Source organism: Elaeis guineensis, chromosome 6 (assembly GCF_000442705.2).
Source record: "Elaeis guineensis isolate ETL-2024a chromosome 6, EG11, whole genome shotgun sequence".
Classification (NCBI taxonomy): Eukaryota; Viridiplantae; Streptophyta; class Magnoliopsida; order Arecales; family Arecaceae; genus Elaeis; species Elaeis guineensis.
The window spans coordinates 33,568,843-33,578,748 of NC_025998.2; the positions used below are offsets into that span (position 1 = coordinate 33,568,843).

A 9,906-nucleotide genomic window follows, 5' to 3' on the forward strand; every position below is an offset into this window, starting at 1 on the left:
TCCCTACACAAGTGGCTAGTGGGATCAACTACCCTCTCCATTGAGCAGTTTTTTCGGAACATTGATCTCCAACTCAATACTCCTACAATCAGGAATATTTAAGATTAAGATTTTAAAATTTTAGATCTCACTGACATGGCCCATTCATGTCTCCTAAAATCATTATCCTAATATTTGGGGTTTATCGTAATCTTAGACATAATAAGATGCAGCTAAAATGATGAATCAATATTTTATTTTATTATCAAATAATAAATATCATTACATGAGTTAAAAATTACAAAGTCTTATCACAATATACTTGCGATTGACTTTTAGGATACTCTTCTTTCAAGAATTACATTAAAAATTATGCAACCATCCATGGGCTAGACTACATGGAACTTCTTGTGATGTCCCATCCTTCCTCCACTCTCCCTCACATGTATATATATCATATGATCAGGGTATAGATAATGCTACAACATGGTATGGCGTATAGCCTATGAGCTATAATGAAATAAATTCAACAGCGGGGGATGTAGCTCAAATGGTACGGCGCTCGATGCGAGAGGTACAGGGTTTGATCTCCTGCATTTCTAATTTATTCAAAAAAATATAATGAAATAAATTCTGTCTTCTACTCATGATCAGCTAGAAGGTGCTGTTTCTTGTCTTCCCATTTATCCAATCTTTTCAGGGCTTGATCCACCTGCATAAGATTGATAAAAGAAATTTAGGAAAAGCAAATTATTTATCTAGCAATTATGTGTTTGATATTACCAATATCTCATAGTATTTTGGATTCATATGTTTATACATGGGAAGTAGAGAAAGTAACGTATTTATATATGTTTTATTGGGATTCCATATTTCTACAAGATATCTCATATTAAGTAAAAATTAGAGGGGCTTGATAATGGATATGGATACGTACCATCACAATATATCCAGACCGCTGATATCATGAAGAGAAATAAGGAAAAAAGGCGTTGCATATATAAGATTATGTTAGTCCAAGCTTCGCTGTAGCGGGTTGATTTTTCTTATGATGAAAAGGATTTATAGACCTTTTTCTCCTTGATGTAATCTAGCAATGCAACAGTACTTTCAGTCCCAAAACTAGGATGAAAGGGTGGAAGGTCGAAATTATACTTAAAATAGTTTTAAAATCATAAAAAGATGAGAAAGAATAAATCTTTGCTTAACAAGCCACTGATATCAGTACTATGCTGAAATGAAGAAAGATTGAGGGCTGGCATTAGCATGACTTCAACATTGTTAAAACCAGGAAAGGCTTAACAATCATCATTTGACTCAACTTTAGTGGTCTTTAGATCTTATAAGGTGTATGGTTGACATAAGGCTTGTTTGTCTTGTTATTTTTGCCAATAATTGGGTGACGATTCTAATTAGAAGGATAGCAACCATCCAAGGCAAAAATAGAGAGGTAAATTGGGATACCTCTTTGTTCCAGTCAGTCCTGAAAGTGACCCACAGCAAGATAACTGTCTGCATGAGTGTTCCTCCAATCATACCTGACCATATTCCCTGCACATGGATAAAATCATATTGAGATTTTTGTATGATCGATGACATAGGCCTTTTAGCATGTCATTCAACATATAATTATATTGTCCGTAATGGTTGGTTTTTCAAGATATTGTATACTACCCTACTATTTCAGGTTTTGCAGCTGAGTCAAGACTAATTTTGATAGTGAGATTGATGTAGCTTTTACCTTTGCTCCAAAGTTAAACTTGAAACCAAGAAGAATGCCAAGTGGGACGCCAACAAGATAATAGCAGGTGACATTAACATAAGCAACGAACGTTTGCCATCCACAGCCAACAGCAACACCTTTTATAACATGAAATTAAATCTGATTAGTATTTCTAATCGAAGGAAGGAAAAGAAAACAAAGTTTTGGTCTTAACACAAATTCTTGTCTCTTTGCAAAGTTTATGGACTATTAAATTAAAGTAGGTCGGGATGCTTCGAAGCTCATAACAATGTTATGTCTAGTCAAACCATTTTTCTTCTCTTTGGTCTCTTTTGATATTGGAGTCTAATTAGTCTTTCTAATCACAAGACGGTGCAAAGAACAGAGATTTGTTGTCTTCATGCAGATTCTTCGTTTATCTCATGCAACACACACACACACATACATACATACATATGAAGATGCTCACCAGATAAGACGGGTTGGATTCCATTAAGGATAATGGTAAGGGAGAGCAAAGGGGCGAGTTCAGAAACAGCATGGGCCACCGTCTCCCCTTCGGTAAAGATGTAACTGAGGTAGTCACGCAGGCAAAGGACAGCCACTGCTATTATCACTGATATTATAAAAGCCAATATCGTCACCACCATTACCGAGAATGCTGCCGACTTTGGATTGCCAGCTCCGAGCTCGTTGCTCACACGCACGCTGCATATTCCAAAGTAAATAAGTTAGTTACCAAAAAAATGATTAAAATGTGATTCTTTATTGCAGGCTCCTTTTTTTAATGCTAATTACTGTCTAATGATATTGTGTTACCAAGGGTAAGAGGTGCTGGGTCACTTGGTTCACATTAATAATTTAATTTCAATATTGATAAAATTTTAAAATTCTGAAAACAATGCAGAAACAATACCAAAAATGAGGACAATGAACAATAAATAAAATAAAGAAAATACCATATGTAGTAAAATATTTGGGGTACTTGATGTCTCTATTTTACAGGCAGTTGTTTGTCATTGGTTCGTGAATAATTCATAAAGTATTTAGCGGTTTGTGTTTGTGAGTAATGTGCTTATAAGCTAGACCATATATCCAAATAAAATGTGTTTCTATTTTAAGTTCTTTATCTGCCATCTGATTCTTGTGGAACATTAGAACCTTGGTCATCTAATGACGATGTTGCAGCAGTTGGAGTAACCACAAGATAAAGGTGTTGAAGCAGTTGGAGTAAACATTAGATAAAGGTACTGAAGCAGTTGGCATGCAACTATTGAATCACGAGATTGAGACTTTTGTTTGCTCGTTAATTAATTTGAACCAAGACCATATGTTGGTATGATTGTGTTAAGACACTTCGATTCTCTCTCATATGAGGATGAACATAAGATTTTTTATAGAAAAAAAAAAAAAATGGTGTCCCTAAGATTAAAGCTGCCACAAGAGAGAGAGAGAGAGAGAGACCGACCTGGCGGCAGCGTTGAACCCAACTGAGATCATGAACACCCATCCAGAGATCGTCATGCTGCATCCAAAAACAAGCACACATTTAAAACGGAGTTCATTTAGATTACATTAGGAAAGAACCAAGTATCCTCTGCTGTTATATATACAATTAAAATGTGAGTCCTGTTTTATTGCAAAATTCTGAGCTGTGACATGATCCTGTACCAGCTTTTGCTTTTTCTCCAACTTTGTGCGTGTTGTTTTGTAGTTGGACAGGTCCACCACTCATCAGCTGGGCAGTGGACCTGGTCCAACCAATTACCACCACTCAAATTTATGGCACTTTAGGTGAGAAATTATTGCATGCATCAGGTACAAATGAAGCAGGGCAAATCCTCGAGCAAATGCATGGTGCAAAATGCGCAATCAAGAATCGGTGAAATACAAAAGGTTGCGTGGTGTGTTATTCACCGTAGGACTTGCGCGGTCTAATTGCACCTGATGCATGCAATTCGGAGGCCCTTTAGGCACTCGGAACCACCGGCAATGGAGAAATTATTGCCTCGATCACGCTGAGATAGACCACCACAAATCTTGAAGCACATACATGGTGGATAACGTGTAATCAGGAATTCATGAAATACAAGGGTTAATGTGGCGTGTTATCTATCGTAGGATTTGAATGATCTACTTGGGCATGGTCCATGCAATAATTTCTCCTGGTAACCAACCTAAACTCCTGCTTGTTACCCTATAGCCTGGCGACTTGTCACCTCTGTGAGAAGAGTTACGGTAGCTGATGCGGGACTTTTATGCAATGTTAATTAGTCAGTGAAACCTTCAACAAAAAGCTGCATGTCTGATGTATGTTGCTATCTCCATGACATGTGTCTGGTTTAGAAACACCTAGATGTTGTGGGGTTGGCTAAGTTTAGACCGGTTTAGAGTGTAAATTAAGATGAGATGGCTCTTACCACACGGTCAGCGAATCGAGGGCCAGCTCGGGGTTTTCCAGCAGGCCGGCGATGAGCACCAAGATCTGAAAATACCACGTCTCCAGGCAGAGCATCACCGCCGATGCGATGGACAGCTTCAGGAACTCCGGTAGGCCGGAGAAGGCCTGCCAGCTGAACCCGGTCCAAGTGAACCGGCACTTTTGGCTCTTCACTATGTACACAAACTGAGCCACCACCACGATCCACCAGCTCAAGCTGAGCACCAGGGATGCCCCGAGAAGGCCCATCCCCAGCTTGTAGATCGCCAACCAGCTGAGCACCAGGTGCAAAGCCACCGTCGCCGTCGAGATGTACGCGCTCGGCGCCACGATGCTCTGCGCCTGCAAGAACTTCTGGATCGGGAAGTTGGCGGCGTATGCAAATATCTGCGGAATTAGCCCATAGACGAACACCGAAGCAGCTCTCGCAATCTCCGGCGACTCCCCCAAGAGCACCAAGATCGGCCGGGAGAAGCCGTAGATCACCGCGAGCGGCACGCCGGTCGCCATCAGGAGTACTGTCGACCGTTGAAGGTATATTCCGAGCATCTCGTGCTTGTTCGCGCCGAACGCCTGGCCGCAGAGCGTCTCCACGGCGCTGCCCATGCCTAGCTGTCACACCACAAACAGGCATAAGAAGATGAGGTTGGCTGGAGCACGAGTGCACGACTTTCTAAAGGGCGGTCACGGACAGCGGCTGTATCTTTCACGCGAAATGATGCATGATTCCCTTTCATTTGCACGAATCCGCCGTTGGATCATGCAATAGGCGCTTGGAGAGCTGTGCAGGCAGATGAAAGCGTTTAGAGTGCTTTGAGATCAGTACAGACCGCGATCCACACAGCTCTCAAAGCATTCCGAACTCTTCGGCCTGCATGTATCTCAAAGGAAGCATCACGTAATCCAGCGGTGGATTTGCACGAAGGAAGGTGAATCTTTTCTTAGCACGAGGGGTGCAAAATTTGAAAAAACAAAGAAGCAAATAAATGAAGGCCCATGAATGGTTGGCACGTAGGAACATCTACTACTGTTAATGGTGACATGAATTGTACCATAAGGCCGTAGGCGAAGACTTGGATGCCATTGTTGCCGAGGGAGGAGGCGGCAAGCTCGAGGTTGCCGAGGTGGCCGGAGAAGATCTGGGTGGACATGGACATGACGTAGTTGAGCATGTAGACTATCACGGCGGGGGCGGCGAGGTGGATGAGCAGCTTCATCTCGATTGCGGTGGCGAGCGGAAGGCGGCGGGCCCACGGGATCGACGTGTCGGTGAGGATCCTCTCGAGGCGGCCGCTCGACCCGTGGGGATCGTCGACGTCGCCGGCCATCGATGGGGTTGACGTCGGGAGGGGCTGGTCATCGTCGGATGGTACCAGGAGCGGGGTGGACAGTTTTTCTGGGGAAGCAACCGGGTCCATGGACTTTTTGGGAGGGCGGGGAATTGGGATGTTCTGTAAGATGGCTGCCAAAAGAGAGACGGGAATGGGATGGGTTATAAGATGATTCCAAAAGAGAGATGGAGGCCTCCATGGAGTCATTGGAACGAGTATATATATGATATAGATAGAAGGACTGATGGTCTAAACACGGAAGGTTGATGGGGGTGGGAAGGGAGGGACGGTGGTTCACTGTACGTTTCCTATTTGATTGGTTCCGCCACTTTTCCTTGACAATCCTGCAATCCTTGATTAAAGAAACCTCTATCAAATGCCAGGTACAAATTGACGCCTCGGCAATAGTGGTAGTTTATTATACCTGAGGGACACGTTGTTTTGTTCGCTGGGAATTTCAAGTCGAGGATTACAATTGGAGTTGTAAATAAGAGTTTAACACGTTGTATTTTTGCGATGCGGTGGGGTTGGGGTTTGTGTTGTGCTTACATCACTTGCTACGTTTTGCGAGAGTTAATGTTACCGCCCGGTGCGTAAAGCTGCAAGCCGATAGACGTTAACTCATCCTCATCAAATAAAAAAGAGGTTCGCTCATTGATTAGCTGTGAAAAACTTTCTCTCAAGTTGTTAAGCTATCAATTGTTTCCTTGCCTGGGAGCTAACTTTGGCACTTTTCTGAGCAGCTTTCCTTATGATAGAACAAGAACATGTGAATGTTGAATATTATAGGAATTGAATTCTACCCCTCCATTGATTGTTATTTAAGTTTAGGTTTGTTTTATTTTCATATAATTTTAATTAAAACATTTCAATATTGAAAAGATGAATAATTTGTCCTCAACGGAGTAAGACAATTTGATTCCTTCCTTTACAAATAATGTTAATCTAATTAAAATCAAATAAATATAAAAACAGGTATTGTTTTGGTTTTCGAAAAATTCAACATTATCCCTTATTTATTCATATGCATAAAACTTTATTTTCCTGAACTAATTTCAATAAACCTAAATATTATTTTATCCAAATTTGTTCAAGAATTAATAGTCATTTAATTTTTGATCCTTATCGATATATAAATGTGTAAAAAAACAGATATCTGCAGATATTAATTAAGAGACTCAATTAGTGTACATAAAACATCTTAACAAAAAGTTTAGCTTCTCTAAAATATTAAAAAAAATGTAATAGCAATCAAACAGAGAAACGGACGCAATGGGATATATTTAAAGGTTTAGGCGGCACGGAGGGGAGGAAAGAAAGGGAAAAAAATATATTATAATGGACCCCAAGGATGGCGGATACGACCACGCTTCTCAAGTCCTGCCTGCGGGGCTAGCCGTGGTTGACTTGTCAACGAATTTGGGTCCAGATTATACGAGTCAGAGTGATGCTACTGCGGTTATCGTCACCACTGCCATCAGCACAATAGCCGTCTTTAACTTCATAATTAGTCATCAATATCCGCCAACCCTGTAACAATCCGCATCCCAAATTGACCACACACACCCGTCCATATGCGTAAATTGACTAATTCGCCTGAAGATACTTATAACTATTTTTTTAATATATAAAATTATTAGCAATTTATATAATATATGAACAGCAGCTAGAGCATTGAATTGAATGCAATAACATAGTGCGGATGCATTGAATTGAATAGTTTGGACCATACTATCTCCCCTTTCTCGATTATAGTGCCACATCATCAACCCACGCCATGCCACGTGATGTTTGCTCATGTCATCAATCCATAAGGATTTTGCCCAGTGACGTCACCATCCCACGTGGCCGAATCATATTTTTAGTTTGCACTGGTTGCTGGGATGACAAAATTGATTCGATGGATACATATCTTATTTAAATTCCATCAAATCTGAAAAATAAAATTTAACTGAGTTTAAATTTGAATTTGAATAAAATTTAAAAATTATAATATAGATATGGATTAAATATGGGTATGCTATTTTCTACTTAAATCCGAATTCGAATTCGATCCGAACCTACGGATATGGATAATATCCGAATCTATACCCAAATATATATATTTATAATTTTATTTTGATAATTTTATTTTGATTAATAATATGTATAAAATTATTTTGATTATTTATATGTTCTACGTTGAATTGTAATTCTATTTTTATGTTTGATTTCTATAAATATGGACTTATAAATTATGTTCCATGTTGAACTGTAAATTTTGTTTTGATTGATAATATGCATAAAATTATTTTGATTTTTTATTTTTTTAATATGAGATAGGTACGGGGCAAGTATGGATTGTGTATCTCTTTTTTTATTCGGATATCGGATAGGATTTGGGTATAGGATATTAAGTTCGGATTCGAGAATGAATAGTACAATATTAGATCCAAATCTTATCTATTGTCATCCCTACTGATTGCTCGTTTGCCTGTCGAAGGAAAAAGAAGGGAAAATATATATATAATGGGTGAGAGATGGTTCAAATGTGCCCCTTACCTTATTATTAGGAGAGAGGGATGTGATCATACTGTATTAAACGAGGAAAGGAAATTTTATGCTTAATAAGACAATTCCATTGATCTGCTTTGAATAGAGCAAAAGAAACTTCTAATCTCACGAGGGAAAATAAAAATTCCAGAATGGGGGCTGATTGGTCATTTCTGGGTCATTCTCAGATCAGCGTCAGATCGTTTAAAAGCGATCTAAACAGTGAAAAGAAAAGGTGATTAGGAGAGCACGAAAGGAATATAGACTTGGCCTAAACAGCGGAAAGATAAGGAATCGATGTCCAGATCAAGGGATGCGAAAGCAGCAGCTAAGTATTTTAAAAAACGTGAAGAACTTAGTGTTGTTCTTCGTTTTATCCCTTTAGTTTTCCTCTTAATTGATTTCTCATTAGCTTCTTAGGAGGTTGCGCCAGGGACAATTTAGGGTGCGATTGATTAGCCATTAATTTTTTTTTTAATTTTTAAAAAATAAAAATTACAAAATAATATTTGATAATATTATAAAAAATAAAAATCAAAAATTAAAAATATTAAAATAATTACTATATATGCAAAGCAAAAATTTTTTTCTTTCCAAAACTTGTTTTTTTTGCTCCTCACATCTAAAACGCTAAATCAAAAGGTAAAGAGTCTGAATCTTTCTTTCTCATCGAACTCTTCACCTCTCCATCTCCTTCTTCCTCTCTTCCCGAACTCTTTTTTCTCGTCGAGCTCTTTATCTGCCATCTCCAAATATTATTTTTTACTTTATAATAAAATAATTATCAAATATATTTTTTAATTTTTTTATTTTTACTCGATAAAAAAATTAAAAAAATAAAAAATATTTTTTAAAAATTAAAAATCAAAAATAAAAAATGTAACCAAATGCACCTTTAGCCTTCCAATCTCTTATAACATCGTATGAAAAAATAAAATTTTTTAATCAATTGTCGGATGGGTTCCTATTTAGATGTCAAGCATCGGATCAAGAATCATGATTGAGCCACTTGGAGATGCCAGCGTGCAAAGACGTAGACCCAAGGAAGTTTGGAAAGGGGAGTGGTCAGGATGGGGGGGGTTTGGAGAGGAGGAGCGGTGAAGATTGAGAAAGAGGTGGATTGTCATGGATAGGTTAGAGGAACGAAATCAAACCAGGGGAGGGTGGAAAGGGGGAGCTGAGGAGGGGATGGAGAATGAGGTGGGTGGCTAGAGAAGCGAGATCAAACCCACAGAAAGTAGAAAAGGGTGGGGTGGGTTAGAGGGAAGGAGCAGATAAGTAGTCGGGGATGGATTGGAGGAGCGAGATCAAACTCGAGGATGATAGTGGGAGAGAGGTGGAGAGGCACCACAAGAAATCAGATTTTTAACGATAAAATTTTAACGATAATTTTTTTTTAAATATAAATAAGTATATTTTTATGATAAAAAAAATTATCATAAAAAATTAAGTATTTACGATGAAAAATTTTTTTGTTATAAAAAAATTACATCTTTTGCGACTAAATTATAATTTTCGTTGTTAAAAGTTAATTTTTAGCGAAAATTTTTTTTTCATTGCTAGAGTTTTATATTTTTGTGACAAAATAATTTTTTCATCATCAAAAATAAATTTTTTTACGATGAAAAAAAAAATTATTACAAAAAATTAGCTTTTTTTGCAACTAGATTTTTTTTCGTTGCAAAAAATACAGTGTTGGTGACAAAATTTTTTATATTTTACAATAAAAATATTTCATCACTAAATATTATTTTGTTGAAAAAAAATTGAATCTTTTACGATGAAATTTTAATTTTCATTACTAGAAGCATATTTTTTAATGACGAATTTTTTTTTTCATAGCTAGAGTTTTAGTTTTTTGCGATGAAATCTTTTTTTCATCGTCAAAAAAAAAATATTTA

At 38.0% G+C, this 9,906-nt stretch overlaps 1 protein-coding gene across 1 annotated transcript; it reads right to left on the reverse strand.

Annotated features, from left to right (window-relative positions):
• Positions 1-218: 218 nt before the first annotated feature.
• Positions 219-5,671, reverse strand: LOC105046852 (protein DETOXIFICATION 40). Its single transcript, XM_010925588.4, has 7 exons — positions 5,195-5,671; positions 4,123-4,754; positions 3,171-3,227; positions 2,172-2,410; positions 1,721-1,839; positions 1,444-1,530; positions 219-691 (listed from the first exon to the last, which is right to left on the reverse strand). The coding sequence occupies exons 1-7, from the start codon at positions 5,558-5,560 to the stop codon at positions 620-622; spliced, it is 1,572 nt and encodes a 523-aa protein (XP_010923890.1). The 5' UTR covers positions 5,561-5,671; the 3' UTR covers positions 219-619.
• Positions 5,672-9,906: the final 4,235 nt, after the last annotated feature.

Excerpts from the sequence above, each read along its gene's own strand:
- LOC105046852 (XM_010925588.4), bottom strand. The coding sequence starts at position 5,560 with ATGGACCCGGTTGCTTCCCCAGAAAAACTGTCCACCCCGCTCCTGGTA. Across the intron at positions 3,228-4,122 it reads CTCGATTCGCTGACCGTGTG|CATGACGATCTCTGGATGGG; the intron begins GTAAGAGCCATC and ends TTTTGGATGCAG. Across the intron at positions 1,840-2,171 it reads AATCCAACCCGTCTTATCTG|GTGTTGCTGTTGGCTGTGGA; the intron begins GTGAGCATCTTC and ends ATGTTATAAAAG.